The sequence below is a fragment of the Arachis stenosperma genome, chromosome 9 (genome assembly GCF_014773155.1).
Source record: "Arachis stenosperma cultivar V10309 chromosome 9, arast.V10309.gnm1.PFL2, whole genome shotgun sequence".
In the NCBI taxonomy this organism is placed as follows: domain Eukaryota; kingdom Viridiplantae; phylum Streptophyta; class Magnoliopsida; order Fabales; family Fabaceae; genus Arachis; species Arachis stenosperma.
The window spans coordinates 118,191,005-118,214,407 of NC_080385.1; the positions used below are offsets into that span (position 1 = coordinate 118,191,005).

Sequence of the window (23,403 nt, forward strand, 5' to 3'; positions counted from 1 at the left end):
GCATTTGAAGCGTTAGTGACAAAGGTAAGTGTCACTAACGCTCTCGAAGCTTGGGCATGCCCACGTTAAGGGCCACATTAGTTACACTAACATGGATCACTAACGTGGGGAAAAGAAGCAAAGAGCAACGTTATTGGTAAAGGTGAATGCCAATAACGTTTGCGAAAGTTTGAGAAGCAACGTTATTGGTAAAGGTGAATGCCAATAACGTCTGTGAAGGACTAAGAGGCAACGTTAGTGGTCACGTTAGTGCCACTAATGTTGAAGTTAACGTGGATCAATTTGGTTTGGAGCGTTAGTGAAAAAGGTGATCATCACTAACGTTCTCGAACCCATATTTTCACTTAACGTCTATGATGCACGGACACTGACACAGATACGGGACACAACACGACACGGGACATGCCGACATGCGAATTTTAAAATCTTACATGACACGGGGACACGCATACATATAAAATATAAAGTATTTTTTAGATAAATCGTAATGATATTTTTATATTTTATTGATATTAAAATATAAATTAATTTTTTAGATTATTTTTAATGTCTTATTTTAATTACATCAAGTATTTAAAATATTTTTTATTTTAATAAATAATAATATATACTATATCTAAATTTATTTTAAGAATATATATTAAGAATAAGACCGGACACGCTGACACGTGATGGTATTTAGGTGTGTCCAAGTGTGTCCGGTGAAGAATTTTTTATTTTTTATTGAGACAGTTTGGACACAGCAGACACGCGTGTCAGATAAGTGTCGGTGTGTGTCGTGTGCGAAATGTGTCCGACACGCAGACACGGCAACTCAGTAAAGTGTCTGTGCTTCATAGCTTAACGTTAACACCACTAACATTCTAACTAACGTCCACCCATGCCTGACTCACACTTTTTCTTCAAGCAAAGGTGAGCCCACTGAAGATTGTAACTGCTTCAACTCAAGATCAAAGGCCTATATCCAAGACTTGAAGAGCTGACTGGAAGATCAAGAAGAGTAGTATATATAGGAGTAGTTTTGAACTAGAAAGGAGCTGGGCATTTTGGAGAACTACACTATGTATATTTACTTTTCCTGCAATTTCTAGTTTACTTTAGAATGTACTCTTCTCTATTATCTTCCATTTCCAGAGCTATGAACAACTAAATCCCTTTTCATTGGGTTAGGGAGCTCTGTTGTAATTTGTTGGATCAATTATAGTTTTCATTCTTCTTAAATCAATTGGTTAGTTGTCTTGGAAAAGAAACTCTCCATAATTGGATCTCCTCTGAGCCTTGGAAAAGGGATGAGGAGATCATGCTAGAAATGCTTTCTCATGTTGGACCAAATTGGGATTTGGACAAATATAGTGACATATAATCCTCCCAACACTTTGATTTGAAAATACATGTGGTATAATCAGTTACCATACTTCACCTCTTTCCATGAGTAATTAAATCAAGGAATTTGGCAATTGTTCAAGCTTAGAGAGATTGGGTTGCCAAGAAATTTGGATCCAATCACCTAAGATTGCCAAGGAGATCAATGAATGCATTGATTGAGGAAGAGATGAGAATGAACTTGATCTAGAGAATGCAACATCTCCTAAGCCCAATGAATCCCCCATTTCTGATCTTACCCATTCTCTTTACTTTCTGCCATTTATTTTCATGTTCATCTCCCCAAATCCCCATTTAAGATTCTGCAATTTACTTTCCCACCATTTAATTTTCAACAATTCTCAACTCAATTTCTGCTTAGCTCAACTAGAACATTCCTCCAATTAAAGTTGCTTAACCAATCAATCCCTGTGGGATTCGACCTCACTCTATTGTCAGTTTTTACTTGACAATAGTTTAGTATACTTGCCGAAGGGAGATTTATTGAGAGACAAGTTTCCGTGCATCACTTGGTGTGTGTTTGGGCTGAGATTTGAAACTTTCACGTGCATAGGCCATCCTTCGAGTTAAACGCCAGCTTGGGTGCCAGTTTGGGTGTTTAACTCCAGCTTTAGTGCTAGTTCTGGCGTTTTACGCCAGAAAAGGGTCTTTAGTGGGCGTTTGGATGCCAGTTTGGGCCATCAAATCTCGGGCAAAGTATGAACTATTATACATTTCTGGAAAGCCCAAGAAGTCTACTTTCCAATGCAATTTAGAGCTTGCTAATTAGGTTTCTGTAGTTCCAGAAAATCCACTTCGAGTGCAGGGAGGTCAGAATCCAATAGCATCTGCAGTCCTTTCTCAGCCTCTGAATCAGATTTTTGTTGAAGTCCCTCAATTTCAACCAGAAAATACCTGAAATCACAGAAAAACACACAAACTCATAGTAAAGTCCAGAAATGTAAATTTTGCATAAAAACTAACAAAAATATACTAAAAAGTAACTAAAACATACTAGAAACTACCTAAAAACAATGCCAAAAAGCGTATAAATTATCCGCTCATCATGTATGCTCTCTATTTTCTCAGACATGGTTGAAAGGTTCATTGAGATATTTATGGATCATTTTTCTATTTTTGGTAATTCTTTTGATTCATGCTTAAAGCATCTTTCCTTGGTTTTGATACGGTACCAAGAAACAAACCTGGCTTTAAATTGGGAACAATGTCATTTTATGGTCACTGAAGGATATTGTTCTTGGGCACCAGATTTCAAGTAAGGGAATTAAGGTTGATAAAGCTAAGGTGGAGGTAATTGAAAAATTACCAACACCTACTAATGTTAAGGCAATTAGGAGTTTCTTGGGACATGCAGGATTTTACAGGAGATTTATAAAGTATTTTTTCTAAGATAGCTAAGCCTTTGAGCAACCTATTGGTTGTAGACATTCCTTTAAATTTTGATAATGATTGTTTGCATGCCTTTGAAACTCTGAAAGCAAGGCTTGTCTTTGCTCCCATCATAGCTCCTCCTAACTGGGATTTATCATTTGAGTTTATGTGTGATGCCAGTCATTATGCTACAGAGGGTGTCTTGGGACAGAGATAAGACAAGCTCATGCACGTCATTTACTATGCTATTCGTGTAATAAATGACGTGCAAAAGAATTACACAACTACAAAAAAGAACTAATGGCTATAGTGTATGCTATTGATAAGTTTATGTCCTATTTAACTGGTTCTAAGGTTATTATTTTTACTGACCATACTGCTCTTAAGTACCTTCTATCCAAGCAGGATTCTAAACCAAGATTGATCAGGTGGGTGCTCCTTCTTCAAGAGTTTGATATTGAGATTAGAGACAGGAAAGGGTCACAGAATCAACTGGCTGACCATCTATCCAGGATTGAGCCTAAAGAAGAAATGAAACAACTCACTCTTGTGACTGAGACATTCCCAGATTAGTAACTCTTTATGATTTAGAGGGATCTGTAGTTTGCAGACATTACAAACTACAAGGCTTTGAGGTTCATTCCCAAGGAATACACTAAACAACAGGTTAAAAAGCTTTTAAATGATGCTAAGTACTATTTGTGGGAGGAACATTATCTTTTTAAGAGATGCTCAGATGGGATAATCCGGCAATGTGTCTCAGATGAGGAATCATAGCAGATTCTCTGGCATTGTCATGGTTTCGAGTATGGATGCCACTTTGGTGGTGAAAAGACAGCTACTAAAGTCCTTCATAGTGGTTTTTATTAGCGGACTCTCTTTAGAGACTTTCAAGAATTCGTGAGGAACTCTGACAATTGCTAGAGAATTGGGAATCTTCCCAATAACCATGAGATGCCACAGCAAGAAATTCTAGAGATTGAGTTGTTTGACGTGTGGGGTATTGATTTCATGGGGACTTTTCCACCATCATATTCACACACTTATATCTTGGTGGTGGTTGATTATGTGTCGAAGTGGGTGAAAGTAGTGGCTTTACCACTAATGATGCCAAAGTGGTGCTGAAATTTCTTCAGAGGTATATTATCAAGCGATTTGGTCTCCCAAAGACACTTATTAGTGATGGAGGAAGTCATTTCTGCAACAAATACTTGGACTCACTTCTTCAAAGATATGGAGTCCGTCATAAGTTGGAAATCCCTCATCACCCTTAGACAAGTGGATAGGTTAAAATCTTCAATAGAAGACTTAAGTGGATTCTAGAGAAGACCATTAATACTTCAAGAATGGACTGGGCTAGGAAGCTTGGTGATGCTCTCTCGGCATATCGGACGGCATTCAAGACTCCTATTAGCATGTCCCCATATCAGTTGGTCTATGGTAAAAACTGTCACTTGCCAGTTGAGTTGGAGCACAGAGCGTATTGGACAATAAAGTTCCTGAACTTTGATGCAAAGGCTGCAGAAGAGAAGAGGCTCCTTCAACTGAATAAGTTTGATGAATTCAAAAAATCATTTTATGAGAATTCTAAGCTCTATAAAGAAAAGACCAAAGTGTGGCTTGACAAGAAGATAGCCACAAGAGCTTTTAAGCGAAGTTAAAAAGTTTTATTATTCAACTCAAGGCTTAAGCTCTTTCCCCAGAAGCTGAAATCCCAGTGGTCAGGACCATTTGTGGTAACTAGAGTGTCGCCATATGGTCATGTGGAACTTTGGGAAGAAAACTCAGATAGAAGGTTCACTGTCAATGGCCAGAGGATAAAGCACTATCTTGGAGGTGAGATTGATTTTCAGAAGCCCGTTTAATGGTTGACTTAGTGGACTGGACCGTCAAGCTAGTGACGTTAAAGAAGCGCGTGTTAGGAGGCAACCCAATCCTAAGTATCCTTCGATTTTGTGTTCATTTTGATTTTCGTTTATTTAGGATTTTTATTCATACTTTTCCTTAGTTTATTTGTGTTTGTGGTCATGCAAAGTGTTTGAAATAGAAATAGGAGGAATATGAAGGAAGAACAGAACACCCTGGAGAGGAGTTAATTCGGGTGACCCAGCGTTAAACGTCGGACTCTGGCGTTCAACGCCAAGAGGGACACATATTTCGAAAAGCCTCAATTTGGGTGGTGTTAAACACCATGCTAGGCGTTTAGCACCGAGGATACACGCATTTTGAGGAGCATTTATGTTGACTGGTGGACGAAATTGTGATCAAAATTCTTGTATCATTTGTGATCAATGTTCTAATTATGGCACTGGTTGAATTCACAACTCCGTTCAACTAACCAGCAAGTGTACTGGGTCGTCCAAGTAATACCTTACGTGAGTAAGGGTCGAATCCACAGAGATTGTTGGTATGAAGCAAGCTATGGTCACCTTGTAAATCTCAGTTAGGGAGATTAAAGGGTAATTGTGATTATTGGAATAATAAATAAATAATAAACTAAATAATAAAAAGGATAGAAATACTTATGCAGATTCATTAGTAGAGGTATCAGTTAAGTATATGCAAATGCTGTATGGCTCAAGGACGCCTGCTCTCCCACTGCTTCTACTCAATCCTTCTTACTCCTTTCCATGGCAAGCTTTGTATAGGGGTTCACCATCAGCTGTGGCTACTTTCTTCCTCTCGGGGAAATATCCTATGCGGCTGTCACTCGCACAGCTAACCAGTCTGGAGGCATCACCCATGGTTGATGGCTACATCCCATCCTCGCAGTGAAAGCTAATGCTCACGCACTCTGTCACAGTACGGCCAATCACCGGTTGGTTCCCTCCCCTACTGGAATAGAATCCATTGATTCTTTTGCATTGTCACTACGCCCAGCAGGTTACAGGTTTGAAGCACGTCACAGTCATTCATTACCGGAATCCTACTCGGACACCACAGACAAGGTAGACTTTCCGGATTCCCAGGATCCTACTCGGAACACCACAGACAAGGTTGGACTTTCCGGATCCTCATAAATGCCGCCATCTATCTAGCTTATACCACGAAGATTCTGTTGGGGAATCTAAGAGATACACATTCAAGCTCTGTTGCATGTAGAACGGAAGTGGTTGTCAATCACGCGCGTTCATGAGTGAGAATAATAATGAGGGTTATCTAACTCATCATATTCATCATGTTCTTGGGTACGAATGAATATCTTGGAATAAGAATAAAAGAGGAATTGAATAAAAGGAAGTAGAACTTCATTAATCTTTGAGGTACAGCAGAGCTCCACACCCTTAATCTATGGTGTGCAGAAACTCCACCGTTGAAAATACATAAGCAAAGGGTTCAGGCATGGCCGAATGGCCAGCCCCCAAAACGTGATCAATGATCCCCTAAGATGAAGATTAAAACAAAACTGAGATCAAAGATGTCTAATACAATAGATAAATGTCCTATATATACTAGACTAGCTCCTAGGGTTTACATGAGTAAGTAATTGATGCATAAGTTCACTTCCGGGGCCCACTTGGTGTGTGTTTGGGCTGAGCTTGATCAATCCACGAGCTAAGGCATTTCTTGGCGTTGAACTTTGAGTTATGACGTGTTTTGGGCGTTCAACTCCGGATCATGACGTTTTTCTGGCGTTTAACTCCAGAAAGGAGCGTGTACTTGGCGTTCAACGCCAAGTTACGTCGTCATTCTTCGAATAAAGTATGGACTATTATATATTGCTGGAAAGCCCTGGATGTCTACTTTCCAACGCCGTTGAGAGCGCGCCATTTGGAGTTCTGTAGCTCCAAAAAATCCATTTCGAGTGCAGGGAGGTCAGAATCCAACAGCATCAGCAGTCCTTTTGTCAGCCTTTTTCAGAGTTTTGCTCAAATCCCTCAATTTCAGTCAGAATTTACCTGAAATCACAGAAAAACACACAAACTCATAGTAAAGTCCAGAAATGTGAATTTAACATAAAAACTAAGGAAAACATCCCTAAAAGTAGCTTGAACTTACTAAAAATTACCTAAAAACAATGCCAAAAAGCGTATAAATTATCCGCTCATCACAACACCAAACTTAAATTGTTGCTTGTCCCCAAGCAACTGAAAATCAAATAGGATAAAAAGAAGAGAATATACTATAAAGTCCAAAATATCACTGAATATTAATTTAATTACATGAGCGGGACTTGTAGCTTTTTGCTTCTGAACAGCTTTGGCATCTCACTTTTTCCTTTGAAGCTCAGAGTGATTGGCATCTCTAGGAACTTAGAATTTTGGATAGTGTTATTGACTTTCCTAGTTAAGCATGTTGATTCTTGAACACAGCTACTTATGAGTCTTGGCCGTGGCCCTAAGCACTTTGTTTTCCAGTATTACCACCGGATACATAAATGCCACAGACACATAACTGGGTGAACCTTTTCAGATTGTGACTTAGCTTTGCTAGAGTCCCCAGTTAGTGGTGTCCAGAGCTCTTAAGCACACTCTTTTGCTTTGGATCACGACTTTAACCACTCAGTCTCAAGCTTTTCACTTGGACCTTCATGACACAAGCACATGGTTAGGGACAGCTTGATTTAGCCGCTTAGGCCTGGATTTTATTTCCTTGGGCCCTCCTATCCATTAATGCTCAAAGCCTTGGATCCTTTTCACCCTTGCCTTTTGGTTTTAAGGGCTATTGGCTTTTTCTATTGCTCCTTCTTTTTCTATATACTCTTTTTAGATAGCCAAATTTTATTTTTTTTTCACTGCTTTTTCTTGCTTCAAGAATCAATTTCATGATTTTTCAGATCATCAATAACATTTCTCTTTGTTCATCATTCTTTCAAGAACCAACAATTTTAACACTCATAAACAACAAGATCAAAAGACATATGCACTGTTCAATCATTCATTCAGAAAACAAAAAGCATTGTCACCACATCAATATAATTAAACTAAATTCAATAATAATTTCGAAAATTATGTACTTCTTGTTCTTTTGAATTAAAACATTTTTCTTTTAAGAAAGGTGAAGGAGTAATGGATTTTATTCATAGCTTTAAGGCATGGTTACGTACTAATGATCATGAAATAAAGACACAAAACATAGATAAACATAATAATTAAAAACCGAAAACATAAAGAAATAAAGAACAAGGAATGAATCCACCTGAGTAAGGGTGGCGCCTTTTTGAAGGTCCAATGGTGCTCTTTGAGCTCCTCTTTGTCTCTTCCTTGCTTTGAATGATTCCTAGTAATTTTCGTGTTCTTCCCCTTAGTTGCTTCCAATATTTGTGGAGGATAACTTATCCCCTGAGGTATCTCAGGGATCTCTTGATTTGCAGCCACATGTTCTACCACTGAGCTATGACGGCTTATATTTTTAGTCTTTCCATCTCCCATGACTCAGAGGTGGAAGCTTTTTGTCTTCCCTTTGAGGTTTCTCTGGCTTTAGGTGCCATTAATGGTAATGGAAAAGCAAAAAAGCTATGCTTTTACCACACCAAACTTAAAATATTGCTCACCCTCGAGCAAGAGAAGAAAGAAGAGAAGAAGAGGAAGAAGAAGAAGAAGGAGGTGAGTGAGGGGAGATGGGTTCGGCTATATGGGTGGGATTGGGTGGGAAAGAATTTTAAATTTTGAAGGTGAGTGGGGTTTATGGGAAAGGGTGAGTGGTGAATGAAAAACAGAAGGGATGACCATGAATGGGGAGAGAGAGGGCGAGGTAGGTGGGGATCCTGTGAGGTTCACAGATCCTGAGGTGTCAAGGAATTCCATCCTTGCACCAAATAGGCATGTAAAATGCCTCCATGCATCATCCTGGCGTTCAAACGCCCATTGGTGCATGTTCTGGGCGTTAAACGCCCATGTGATGCTTGTTTCTGGCGTTGAACGCCAGTTTCAAGCTTGTTTCTGGCGTTCAGCGCCAGATTGTCCTCTGTGTGCGCATTCTGGCGTTAAACGCCAGGATGTAGCTTGTTCTGGGCGTTGAACGCCGGCCCGTGCGTCCTCCAGGGTGAAAATTTTTTTCTTCTGTTTTTGACTCTGTTTTTAATTTTTTTGATTTTTTCGTGACTCCTCATGATCATGTACCTAATTAAACACAAAAATAACAAAGAAACAAAATAAAATAAAATTAGATAAATAAAATTGGGTTGCCTCCCAACAAGCGCTTCTTTAATGTCAATAGCTTGACAGTGGCTCTCATGGAGCCACAAGGTGATCAGGTCAACTTAAGTGTGGTATTCCCAACACCAAACTTAGAGTTTGGATATGGGGTTTGGACACCAAACTTAGAGTTTGGTTGTGGCTTCACAACACCAAACTTAGAGTTTGACTGTGTGGGCTCTTCTTGACTCTGAACTGAGAGAAGTTCTTCATGCTTACTCTCTTTTGTCACAGAGGGATGGCCATGTGCCTGAAATACAAGGTAATCCCCATTCAATTGAAGGACTAACTCACCTCTGTTGACATCTATCACAGCTCCTGCTGTGGCTAGGAAAGGTCTTCCTAGGATGATGCATTCATCATCTTCCTTCCTAGTGTCTAGGATTATAAAATCAGTAGGGATGTAGAGGCCTTCAACCCTTACTAGCACGTCCTCTACTATTCCATAAGCTTGTCTTATGGACTTATCTGCCAATTGCAATGAGAACAAGGCAGGTTGTACCTCAATGATTCCCAGCTTCTCCATTACAGAGAGTGGCATAAGGTTTATCCCTGACCCAAGATCACATAGAGCTTTTTCAAAGCTCATGGTGCCAATGGTGCAAGGTATTAAGAACTTGCCAGGATCTTGTTTCTTTTGAGGTAGAGTTCTCTGAATCCAAGTATCTAGTTCACTAATGAGCAAGGGAGGTTCACTTTCCCAAGTCTCATTACCAAACAGCTTGGCATTCAGCTTCATGATAGCTCCTAAGTATTGAGCAACTTGCTCTCCAGTCACATCTTCATTCTCTTCAGAGGATGAATATTCTTCAGAGCTCATGAATAGCAGAAGGAGATTTAAAGGAATCTCTATGGTCTCTAGATGAGCCTCAGATTCCTCAGGATCCTTAATAGGAAACTCCTTCTTGATTGAGGAACGTCCCAGGAGGTCTTCCTCACTGGGATTTTCGTCCTCCTCCTCCTTGGTGCATTCGGCCACTTTGATTAAATCAATGGCCTTGCACTCTCCTTTTGGATTTTTTTCTGTATTGCTTGGGAGAGTACTGGGAGGAGTGTCAATGACTTTCTTACTCAGCTGGCCCACTTGTGCCTCCGGATTTCTAATAGAGGATCGTGTTTCATTCATGAAACTGAAAGTGGCTTTTGATAGATCAGAGACTATATTGGCTAAATTAGAAGTGTTTTGTTCAGAGTTCTCTGTCTGTTGCTGAGAAGATGATGGATATGGCTTACTATTATTCAGCCTGTTGCGTCCACCATTGTTAAAACCTTGTTGAGGTTTTTGTTGATCCTTCCATGAGAAATTTGGATGATTTCTCCATGATGAGTTATAGGTGTTTCCATAAGGTTCACCTAAGTAATTAACCTCTGCCATGGCAGGGTGCTCAGGATCATAAGCTTCTTCAGAAGCTGCCTCTCTAGTACTGTTGGATGCATGTTGCAATCCATTCAGATTTTGAGAGATCATGTTGACCTGTTGAGTCAACACTCTGTTCTGAGCCAATATGGCATTCAGAGCATCAATTTCAAGAACTCCTTTCTTCTGAGGTATCCCATTGTTCACGGAATTCCTCTCAGAGGTGTACATAAACTAGTTGTTTGCAACCATGTCAATGAGTTCTTGAGCCTCTTCAGGCGTTTTCTTCAGGTGGATAGATCCACCTGCAGAATGGTCCAATGACATTTTCGAAAATTCAGAGAGACCATAATAGAATATATCTAATATGGTCCATTCTGAAAACATGTCAGATGGACATCTCTTGGTCAGCTGCTTGTATCTTTCCCAAGCTTCATAGAGGGATTCACCATCTTTTTGTTTGAAGGTTTGAACATCCACTCTCAGCTTGCTCAGCTTTTGAGGAGGAAAGAACTTATCCAAGAAGGCAGTAACCAGCTTATCCCAGGAGTCAAGGCTATCCTTAGGTTGTGAATCCAACCATATTCTAGCTCTGTCTCTTACAGCAAAAGGGAAAAGCATGAGTCTGTAGACTTCAGGATCAACTCCATTCGTCTTTACAGTCTCACAGATCTGCAAGAACTCAGTTAAAAACTGATAAGGATCTTCAGATGGAAGTCCATAAAACTTGCAGTTTTGTTGCATTAAAGCAACTAGTTGAGGCTTAAGCTCAAAGTTATTGGCTCCAATGGCAGGAATGGAGATGCTTCTTCCATCAAACTTGGACGTTGGCTTAGTGAAGTCACCAAGCATTCTCCTTGCATTATTATTATTATTTTCGGCTGCCATGTCCTTCTCCTGTTCGAAAATTTCTGAAAGGTTGTTTCTCTTAAAGATGTTTTTGGATTGTTGTAATTTAGCTTCTCTTAATCTTCTCTTCAGAGTCCTTTCAGGTTCTGGATCAACTTCAACAAGAGTGCCTTTATCCCTGTTCCTGCTCATATGAAAAGAGAAGAGAACAAGAATAGAAAGAGGAATCCTCTATGTCACAGTATAGAGATTCCTTTATGTTAGTAGAAGAAGAAAGGGGTAGAAGAATGGGGATGGAAGGTTTCGGATTTATGGAGGAAGAGAGGTGAAGAGAAGTGTTAGTAATTAATTAATTAAATAGAAGAGGAGAAGAGAAGGAAGAATTCGAAAATAAATTTGAAAAAGAAGTTAGTAGTTTTCAAAAATCAAATATAAAATAAGATTAAAATTAAAATTTAAAACAATTAATTAAAAAGAATTTTGAAAAAGAGAGAGGGATATTTTCGAAAAATAGAAGAGGGAAAAGTAGTTAGGTGGTTTTGAAAAAGATAAGAAACAAACAAAAAGTCAATTAGTTAGTTGAAAAAGATATTAAAATCAAATTTGAAAAGATAAGAAGATAAGAAGTTAGATAAGATATTTTGAAATCAAATTTTTGAAAAAGATAAGATAAAAGATAAAAAGATATAATTGAAAAAGATATTTGAAAAAGATTTAATTTTAAAAATTTCTTAACTAACAAGAAACTACAAGATAAGATTCTAGAATTTAAAGATTGAACCTTTCTTAACAAGAAAGTAACAAACTTCAAATTTTTGAACCAATCACATTAATTATTAGTGAATTTTCGAAAATTACATATAAAGATAAGAAAAAGATTTTGAAAATAATTTGAAAAAGATTTTTGAAATTTTCGAAAAATAGAAAAAAAATGAAAAAGATATGATTTTTGAAAATTGAAATTTTGACTTGACTTGTAAGAAATAACTAATTTTGAAAATTTTTTGACCAAGTCAATCCCAAAATTTCGAAATTTTGGAGGGAAATAAGGAAAAGATATTTTTTTATTTTTGAATTTTTTTATTATGAGAGAGAAAAACAACAAAAATACTCAATGCATGAAATTTTTAGATCAAAACAATGAATGCATGCAAGAATGCTATGAATGTCAAGATGAACACCAAGAACACTTTGAAGATCATGATGAACATCAAGAACATAATTTTGAAAAATTTTTGATGCAAAGAAAACATGCAAGACACCAAACTTAGAAATCTTTAATGCATGGAAAATATGAATGCAAAAATGCACATGAAAAACAAGAAACAACACAAAACAAGAAATCATCAAGATCAAACAAGAGGACTTATCAAGAACAACTTGAAGATCATGATGAACACTATGAATGCATGAAATTTTCGAAAAAAATGCAAGAAAAAAATTTTTAAAAGCATGCAATTGACACCAAACTTAAAAATTTACTCAAGACTCAAACAAAAAACACAGAATATTTTTTATTTTTATGATTTTCTAATTTTTTTGAATTTTTATTAATTTTTTTTTCGAAAATATTTTTGGAAAAAAAACAAAAAAAAGAAAAGAAAAATTTTGAAAAAGTTTTTGAAAAGAAAATTACCTAATCTGAGCAACAAGATGAACCGTCAGTTGTCCATACTCGAACAATCCCCGGCAACGGCGCCAAAAAACTTGGTGGACGAAATTGTGATCAAAATTCTTGTATCATTTGTGATCAATGTTCTAATTATGGCACTGGTTGAATTCACAACTCCGTTCAACTAACCAGCAAGTGTACTGGGTCGTCCAAGTAATACCTTACGTGAGTAAGGGTCGAATCCACAGAGATTGTTGGTATGAAGCAAGCTATGGTCACCTTGTAAATCTCAGTTAGGGAGATTAAAGGGTAATTGTGATTATTGGAATAATAAATAAATAATAAACTAAATAATAAAAAGGATAGAAATACTTATGTAGATTCATTAGTAGAGGTATCAGTTAAGTATATGCAGATGCTGTATGGCTCAAGGACGCCTGCTCTCCCACTGCTTCTACTCAATCCTTCTTACTCCTTTCCATGGCAAGCTTTGTATAGGGGTTCACCATCAGCTGTGGCTACTTTCTTCCTCTCGGGGAAATATCCTATGCGGCTGTCACTCGCACAGCTAACCAGTCTGGAGGCATCACCCATGGTTGATGGCTACATCCCATCCTCGCAGTGAAAGCTAATGCTCACGCACTCTGTCACAGTACAGCCAATCACCGGTTGGTTCCCTCCCCTACTGGAATAGAATCCATTGATTCTTTTGCGTTGTCACTACGCCCAGCAGGTTACAGGTTTGAAGCACGTCACAGTCATTCATTACCGGAATCCTACTCGGACACCACAGACAAGGTAGACTTTCCGGATTCCCAGGATCCTACTCGGAACACCACAGACAAGGTTGGACTTTCCGGATCCTCATAAATGCCGCCATCTATCTAGCTTATACCACGAAGATTCTGTTGGGGAATCTAAGAGATACACATTCAAGCTCTGTTGCATGTAGAACGGAAGTGGTTGTCAATCACGCGCGTTCATGAGTGAGAATAATAATGAGGGTTATCTAACTCATCACATTCATCATGTTCTTGGGTACGAATGAATATCTTGGAATAAGAATAAAAGAGGAATTGAATAAAAGGAAGTAGAACTTCATTAATCTTTGAGGTACAGCAGAGCTCCACACCCTTAATCTATGGTGTGCAGAAACTCCACCGTTGAAAATACATAAGCAAAGGGTTCAGGCATGGCCGAATGGCCAGCCCCCAAAACGTGATCAATGATCCCCTAAGATGAAGATTAAAACAAAACTGAGATCAAAGATGTCTAATACAATAGATAAATGTCCTATATATACTAGACTAGCTCCTAGGGTTTACATGAGTAAGTAATTGATGCATAAGTTCACTTCCGGGGCCCACTTGGTGTGTGTTTGGGCTGAGCTTGATCAATCCACGAGCTAAGGCATTTCTTGGCGTTGAACTTTGAGTTATGACGTGTTTTGGGCGTTCAACTCCGGATCATGACGTTTTTCTGGCGTTTAACTCCAGAAAGGAGCGTGTACTTGGCGTTCAACGCCAAGTTACGTCGTCATTCTTCGAATAAAGTATGGACTATTATATATTGCTGGAAAGCCCTGGATGTCTACTTTCCAACACCGTTGAGAGCGCGCCATTTGGAGTTCTGTAGCTCCAAAAAATCCATTTCGAGTGCAGGGAGGTCAGAATCCAACAGCATCAGCAGTCCTTTTGTCAGCCTTTTTCAGAGTTTTGCTCAAATCCCTCAATTTCAGTCAGAATTTACCTGAAATCACAGAAAAACACACAAACTCATAGTAAAGTCCAGAAATGTGAATTTAACATAAAAACTAAGGAAAACATCCCTAAAAGTAGCTTGAACTTACTAAAAATTACCTAAAAACAATGCCAAAAAGCGTATAAATTATCCGCTCATCATTGACACTGGCGCGAAATACCAGAGTGGGCGTTTAGCACCAGGAAAGGAATAAAATTTGAGTTTTTCTCTGTTTGCTCGGCGCTAAACACGGACCTGGGCGTTTAGTGCCGAACCCTCATCCCTTGAAAAAAAATAAATATTAAAAAAATTCTCTTTTGAATCTAAAAAAAAAAGATGGAGAAACGCTACGACGGTAAACGCCGAGGCTGGCATTTAATGCTAGCAGCGTCTGGAAGCCTGTTTCGAGAAGGATTTTGAAATTTGAAAGGGAATCTTCATTGGCCCACCCTATCAACCCCCGCTCCCCATATCTTTCTCCTCACTAACCCCCTATTTTACCATTTCCCTTTCTTCCCCAACCTAACCCCCTTCCTTTCTCCTAATCCAAACTCCTCAAACCCCCTATCTTTTCCTCACATTACCCCATTAATTCCATTTCAATTTTTCACCCCCTTTTCCTTCCCCAACGGTTACCCGCTCCCTTTTCTACCTCCCATTTTTAATTTTTCCCATCCCCTATTTATCCACCCACCATCCCCATAAACTCCCATTTACTCCATATTTACTTTTATCAACCAACCTCGCCCTCCTTCTTTTCTATATAAACATCCTCTTTCTTTTTATTTTTCACCAAAACTAAATACTTTCCCCCTCTCTTCATATTTTCCTCCTCTCCTCCTTCCTTCCCTCTTTTTACCAACCCTTTTCCTATTCCCTTTCTATTTTTCTTCCTCCTCTCTTCTATTTTTTATTTTCTCTCTCTTTGCTCGAGAATGAACAAATTTCTAAGCTTGGTGTGGGTACTCTGCTATTTTTCTGTGATTTATTCATATAGCACCCAAGACTGGAGAGTCCTCTTCTAGGAAGAGAAAGGATAAAGCCCCGGCAAGTGATCCCGGAAGTGAGATTTGATTTATAACTAGATGAGTATCCGAAGATATGGGAACAGATTCAGATGAGGGGTTGGGAGACTTTATGCAACCCCGTGACTATAGTGGGTCGTCTGATGGTCCAGGAGTTTTACAATAATGCTTGGTGACTTACAAGCATGTTAAGGGCGTCAACCCGATTCGAAGAACTGGCGCACTATGGTCTGAGGGAGGATCTTGGAGTTTGGTCTAGAGAAAGTGAAGGAGGTGTTTCAATTACCTCCGACAAGAGAGGACCCTCACTCTTACACTAAGAGGGTCAACAGTGATAAGAGATTAGACCAGATCCTTCCTGACATATGTCTTCCCCGAGCACAGTGGAGACGTGATACTAAAGGGAAACCATACCAGTTGGGGACGATCTGAGGTCGATTGCTAGGGGATGGTTGGAGTTTATTCAGCGCTCCATCATTCCTACGAATAACCGGTCCAAGGTTACCATTGACCAAGTAGTGATGATTCACTGCATCATCCTCGATAATGAGGTAGAAGTGCATTTCTTGATTCCTTAGGAGTTGTACAGCATTGCCGCGAAGGCATCTACTTCTGCCATGTTGGCCTTTCCCCACCTCATTTTTGGTCTATTTGATGCCGCTCGAGTACGCATTGATCGTGACACCCTCATTAACATCGAGAGGTCGATCACTAGGACGGGTACAGAGTATGCTAAAGAGTATGTCCAAGCGCCGCCTCAAGAACCAATTTCTCCTCCTCAACAAGAATAGCCTGAGACACCTCAAGGACATTATTTCCCTCCTCAGAATTAACAAGATCAGTTGACATCATCATTGAACATCTAGCATCATCCGTCGATCAGCTTAGGATGGACCATAAGGTCTATTCTACCCTCCTTCAGCAGCTTTTAGAGGAGCAACAGAGCTAGAGGTGGGAGATAGAGCAGCTAAGGCATGATTTTGGAGCTTTAAAAGGATTTCTAGGAGGGAGCAGCCACCATGACGACTGAGGTGGTTTAGTTCCTTTTATGTTAATTTCCTATTTCAGTTCTAATATTATTTATCTTCTATTTTCTAGTGCTTTATAATGTCTTTTGCATGATCCTGTTTAGAGTCAGTAGTTCTATCTACATTTAGTAGTTTTAGTTGTCTTTAAATTTCTACTTTTGAAGATGTCTCATGTATGCTCGCTCACTGAGCTCGAAAAAAAAAGAAAAGAAAAGTGATGTAATTGCATGAGAAATTGAGTTAAATATTTTGATGAGGTAGTATTATGTGTGGCTCTGAATGTATGAAAAGAATAGTGCATAATTGATATTGAAGTTAAGAGTGTTGATTCTTGAGGTACAGTTATTTAGAGAAGTATTGTGGATTCTCTTAATTAAACAAGAATTTAATCCTTAGAGCAAAATAGACAGCAAAAAGAAAAAGAAACTAAAAAGCAAGGTCTAGGGCTCTGAGCATCAATGGCTAGAAAAGTCAAATGTGATTAAAAGCTCCAAGAGTTATTTATCTAGCCATATGCTGGTGGTGTGAATGTGTCAACAAATTCTTGAGATAGAGCACTAAGAGTTGAGACCAAGTGCAAATAAAGAGTATACCAAAGGCTCTGAACACTACTAACTAGAAAAAATAAAAAGAAAAATAAGAATTCAAAGAGTTCTCCAGTTAAGTGCTTGTGGTGTTTTTGTGTCAAGTACAACTTAATACAAGACATTTAGAAATCATGGTTAGGCTCAAGGTACAAAGTACGAAAGAAAAGATAAGAAAAAACTGTGTTCAAGGATTAATCAAATGGTTAAAAAGGAAGAGACTTCATAATATTATCTGAGTTATAGTTCTGAAGAACATTGACATTTTTTAGCTTTAAAGGATAGTGAGATGCCGAAACTATTCAAGATCACAATATCATCAACCGAACTCAGTGAATGGACAGGAGCATAAGTGAAAACTCAATTCTTGGGCAATTTCACTTCTCAGTTCTATATAGATTTTAGTTGCTTGAGGACAAGCAACACCTCAAGTTTGGTTTTGTGATGCGTGAGCATCTTCTCTTTATTTTCTAATTATTTTAGATATGTATTTATTGAATTTTGTTGAGATTTTAGTGTTTGAGGCCTATTTGGATGCTACTTTGAGTTGCTATATGGTTTTTGATCATTTCAGGTGAGTTTGGATCAGTTTGAGAGAGTTCGTGTATAAGAAAGGAGAAGAATTCTAAATCCGTTGAGCTGGTACTAAATGTCGCATCTAGCGTTTAGCGCATAGACGCTTTGTAATGTGTGCAGCCATTCTGTGAAGCTGGCGCTGAACGTAGACCTAGGCATTTAGTGCTAGGTGACTCGTAACGTGTGCAAGAAAGCTGTGAAGGCAGCGCTAAACGTTGCTACTTGGCATTCAGTGCCAGGAGACCCAAGACTTCAGTAATTGATTCTGTTTGAGGTGCTTTGTAACTCGTACCCAAGCTCATTGCCTCGAGGGTCACTAAACGCCAGCGCTTGGCATCAGGAAGACAACAAAAATTGGAAAATTCGTATGCATGAGCAGGGAATTTGTCAAGGCTACTTTGACTGAGGTAGTAAACAACTTAGCCTCCCAACGCTTAAGCAATCAAAATACTCCCATGATCACATGTGGAAAATCAAATGAAGAGTGGAGTATGAAAGAGAGACTAAAAACTCCAGTGGAGAATAAGGAGTGGAATTTTGTATTGGAACAAGTGAAGGAAGCCGTAATTATTGAAGAGGAAGAAGTGGTTGAAAACTTAGGAGATGCTGAACCTCCACGGGAATCTAGAGTTGTAGAGCATTAATCCAAGAAGCTTGATATTGATGTTGAGGAGGTTAGTGTACAACCTCCAAAGCATATCATAGTTGAAGAATTTGGAGAAGTTGATCAAGAAATGGATTCAATCATTGATGAGTTTTTATTTACAATTGAATCCTCTCCCATTGGACTTGAAATAAAGGTCAAAGAAGAAGGTGCACAACCTTCAAGACCCTTGGTAAATAATGAGAAAGAGGTTGAATTTGAAGAAACTTGACAAGAGGTGGAGGTAAATCAAGAAGAGCACAAAGGAGTGGAGCTTTGCAAGACCATTGGAAACAACCCTCCCTAAATCACCATCCAACACAACATTCAAGTGGGTAAAATTCTTATCCTTAAGCTTTACTTTCCCGCTTGAATATGGTTTGCTTGAGACGGATGGACAACTTAGAGCTCTTTATGAATTTAAGAGCAAAAGAGAGATGGTTAGTGGTTGAAAATGCCATTCAAGGTTCATTGTCGTTGAGAGGTCAAAGTTGAATTGCAAAGATTAGAGTCATGCTAAATTGAATGGGTCTAAGAGGATAGTTTGGTTCCTGATGATTGGATTTTTGATGGTTTAGAATTTCACAAATGAATTCTCGTTGCAAGTATAGTTTCTAAACCAATCACTAATCCTTTCATACAAAAAGTTATTTGTCACTAAAACAAACCCCTAAATTTATAAACCGAAGTATTCAAACCTCGGGTCGTTCTCCCTAGGAATTACAATAAAGTGTCTTGTTATTGGTTGTGAATTATTTTGGGGTTTTAATATGAAGCATGAAAAGTAAATGGCAATGAAAATAAACTAATGGCTAAAAAGGTCTTGGCAAGGGTTGGTAGTCAAGGATCTCTATCCTAATCACTAACCACAATATGAGAATTGGCAAGGATTAATCCCATTAAATCATCCTCTAACTAGTAGTAAAGGAAAGTCAAATGAGCTATATCAATCCTAGTCCATAAGTCCTAACTCTCCACCAATTCAATTAGTGAGAACTAGAGTCAATGGCTCCCAATCATCAATCACTTGGACATTAGTAACTCAAGAGTTCCTAAGTTACCTATCCAAGCCAAGAGTATAAAATTCTACTCTAAAATCCAACCAAGCATTTCATCAAACACTTGGAAGGCATAAAAGGAAAGCATAGTAAATTGCAAGAAAAGTAAATCAACACTACTCAATTACAAGGAATTAACAACAACAAATCAAAAGAAACACATTTATTAAGGATTACCTTTTATTGAATTGAAAGAATGTAGAAGGAGCAATTCTAGATCTACAACAAAATCTAAGAACAACATAAAGGAAATTATAACAAAAGAATAGAAGAAGATGAATGTAACAACAAAGAATTGAAAGGTAGAAGTAGAAGAAAGCAAAGAGTAAAATCTAGATCTAAGAACTAAACCTAATCCTACTCCTAGAGAGAAGTGAGAGCTTCTCTCTCTAGAAACTACTTCTAAACTAATCCTAATGTGTGTGTATGAACTAATGAGTTGGAATCCCCTTTTCTCTTCAATCCTTGGCTTTAAATAGCATCTTTGGCGCCAAAGTTGGTTGGGATTGGGCCCCACAACCCTTCAGAATTCGTTGGCCACGTTTTCATTAAAAAATCATAAACCAACACCGACGCGTACGCGCACAGCACGCGTACGCGTCCATGGAGTGATTCGCAGGTGCGCGCAAGCGCCAGGTGCGCGCGCGCGTCCATGGGCGATTTCAACTTCTTTGACTTTTCATGATTTCTCCACTTTGCATGCTTTCCTTTTCACTCCTTTGATCCATTCCTAGCCTTTTCGATCTGAAATCACTAGCAAACATATCAAGGCATCTAGTGGAATCAAAGGGAGATTAAAATCATCAAATTAAAGGTTGAAAAGCATGTTTTTACATCTAAGCACAAATAAGGAGACAATCACAAAACCATGCTATTTCAATGGATAAATGAGGGTAAAAAGTATTAAAATCTCTTAGAATCAATGCAAGATAAACCGTCAAAACGGGGTTTGTCAGTTCCTAAAAGAGAATTCTAAGAACTTGCCACCTGAGTGGAATAATGATGATCAACTTGAAGACTGGTGTAGAAACAAGATTTGGGATCCCAGTATACATCATGTGGACCAATTTTGAGAGCTCATAGCTTGTGTAGAACTCCATCAAGGCTTGAAGCAATTGATTTGGAATGTTGGAGCTTATTGGAAGTCCAAGTATTGGTGGGAGTTCAAGGATGAATACAAGCACAGGCCACCATGACAAGGGCCTTCCCAAATGTCCAACTTCAGAAATTTAACTAAAAGTGCTAGGTGGGAGACACCCCACCATGATAACATCTTTTCACTTTTCTCATTTATATATATTGGTAAATAAGTTTAATTTCATATTTAGTTTGATTTGTTGAGTTTATTTAGTAGTCTAGTGTCTTGAATAAAGTGTGGTGGTGTTTAGATGACTGTTTGGATGTTTGGAATGCTTGGTTTGGTGCTAGAACTTGAAAAATTTTGAAAAACAGAGCACCTTGTCACGCGTACGCATGACTGATGGTGTGGAAAACGATCCAACACAAAACTCACCGGCAAGTGTACCGGGTCGCATCAAGTAATAAAACTCACGGGAGTGAGGTCGATCCCACAAGGATTGAAGGATTGAGCAATTTTAGTTTAGTGGTTGATTTAGTCAAGTGAATCAAGTATTGGTTGAGTGATTTTGTATCCAACAGTAAGAAAATAGCAGAAAATGTAAAGGGAGAGGGATGAATTGCAGAAATTAAAGAGAACTGAAAGTAAAAGAGCTGAATCTTAAAGAACAAGAAATTAAATGACTGAAACTTAAAGTGCAAGAAATGTAAATTATAGTAACTTAAAGTGCAAGAAATATAAATTGCTTGAATGAAAAAGGGATTTGAGGATTGGGAATTCAGAATTTAAGCAAGGGAAATTAAATTGCAACAATTATCAAAGCAAAAGATGAATTGAAATTGACTAGATCTCAGACAGAAATGAAAATTTGATTGCAGCAGTGGTTCAACAGAATAACCAAAAAGATAAAATCAGATCTCAGGACTCTAGAGACTAGATAGCAGAGTCTAGATCTCAATTGCCTTCCTAGATCCAAGTTCACAAAGCAATTAAAGAGAAATTAAAGATTGCAGCAGTAAAGGAAATGGAATTGAACTCAATTATGCAGAAGGGAAATTAAAGAGATCTTAAATGGAGATTGAGACAGAAGTTCCTCAATTCTTCACACTCAAGATTCAATCAAAACCCAGTAAAGAAAACAAAAGATCAGAGGTAGAAGAAATGAATTCTCTCCTCCAATTGCAGAAAACAGAAAAATGGAAATTCAGCTCTCAAGTTGACTAAGGATGAAAATTAAAATCAAAGTAAGCTCTCTAAAAACTCTTCTAATCCTAACTAACACCTATTTATACACTTTCTATTTTGGATCTAAGAATTTTGAGTGGGCTTTTTGATTTGGTGAAGAAATGAATTAAGTTGGATTTTTGAGTGAAATTCAGCCCATGTTGCTCCCAGTAGGTTGCTCTGCTCTTGTGGAGGGCAGAGCAGGGAAGCCTTGCATGTGGATCCAACTAGCGTGCCAAATTTGGGAGGGGCATCAGGATGCTGCCCTGCCCTTGTGGAGGGCAGGGCAATGTTGTCATGGTGCGTCCAAGCTGCGCGCCCAAGCTCCCTTGCTGTGCGTGCTGGCCGTGCCAATTTGTGTGCCATGCACCAAGAAATGCTGCCCTGCCCTCCACAAGGGCAGGGCAGCGCAAGCTTTCCTTGTTCTTGGGTGAGGTCCCAAGTTCGAAACTTGCTGGATGGCTTTTGTTGCCCCTTTTTTCTTGGTTTTCTTGGTGCTAAGGTAGCGCCTAGTTTCTTGCTTCCTCAAGGTCTTGTGTTCGATCCTTGGAGGTTGAAAACAAGCTAATTTTGGCTTGTTTTCCTTCCTTTTGAACGCTACTTCCTTCCCTCTTGAGCTTGGTTCGAAACCCATGGATGGCACTTGAAGAACAATTTCCTTGAATTTTTCCATGAGGAGCCCGAAACTGCTCTTGAGGAGGGCAGGGCAGAATTTTTCCTTCCCCTGTTTCTTGGCCTAGAATTGTGCTCCACCCTCAAGGAAGGCAGGGCAGTGAAGCCTTGAATGCTTGGTTCATTGTTGTGCTTCCTTGGATTATTGATTTGATTTGCTGTTTCTTGATATTATTAATGTTCATTGTTGGAATTCTTTGTTGAGGTTATATTTTGTTGCTTGGTTTGACTCGCTCATGCTTGATATTTGTACATACCTAGTATATTTGACATTGCCTTTAAAGTGCTCTAAATCTTTTGAATTGCATGTTTTGACCACCATGTGATTTAAATTCTTTAACCATGACTAAGCAATTCTTGATGGATGATGTGCATTTATCCCAATGCATTGTGTTGCTTGATCATTTGCATCCATGTGTTATGCTTATGCCTTAATGATATGTTGACCTTAATTGTTTAACTATGTGCTCTACACATACTTGAAACTAGTCATTTTAGCATAATGCTTCATTTGTAAAATCAGATTGTAAGCTCACCTAGGGGCATCTTTTTGAAATTCTCAGGCTATATGGACCATGCTTGCTATGTGATTGATTTTAGCTTCTATCTCTCTTTTTCTAAGATGCATAGTAACCATATGTCCCTCTTCATGTCAATTAGGTGATGCAAACAAACTTCAATGTGTGTCATTCTTTGATGTGTGAGCTCTATATTTCATTTAATTCATTAAGTTATCTTGCACATCAACCAATGTCTATTCATTATCCATTTCGCAATCACTTGATTCTTGCTTGAATGCTTTAATGCTTCTTTATTACTTGTATGTTTATCTTGACCTACAAGTCCTTTAAAGCATCTCAAACACACTAGAATGAGTGAAGTGCTTGCTTCTTTTGTGTAGTTGTCACACACTTGTTTTCCTTAATGTCACACATTGATTCACTCACTTCATTTTAGTGATCATTACCTCATTTCAACTGTCTATGCTTCCTTGCTTTTGTAACTACTCGTCTTACTATCCTGTTTCTATCTTTCATGATGATTCACCATAAGCAACAAAGAAAGC

The 23,403-nt window shown here is 38.5% G+C and overlaps 1 protein-coding gene across 1 annotated transcript; it reads left to right on the forward strand.

Annotated features, from left to right (window-relative positions):
* The first annotated feature begins 4,100 nt into the window (after window positions 1–4,100).
* On the forward strand, window positions 4,101–4,619 carry LOC130949854 (uncharacterized). The gene is made up of 2 exons (XM_057878467.1): window positions 4,101–4,306; window positions 4,439–4,619. Exons 1-2 carry the CDS (start codon window positions 4,101–4,103, stop codon window positions 4,617–4,619), a joined length of 387 nt encoding a protein of 128 aa, XP_057734450.1.
* The last annotated feature ends 18,784 nt before the right edge of the window (window positions 4,620–23,403 follow it).

Excerpts from the sequence above, each read along its gene's own strand:
- LOC130949854 (XM_057878467.1), top strand. The coding sequence starts at position 4,101 with ATGGACTGGGCTAGGAAGCTTGGTGATGCTCTCTCGGCATATCGGACG. Across the intron at positions 4,307-4,438 it reads AGGCTCCTTCAACTGAATAA|GCTTAAGCTCTTTCCCCAGA; the intron begins GTTTGATGAATT and ends ATTCAACTCAAG.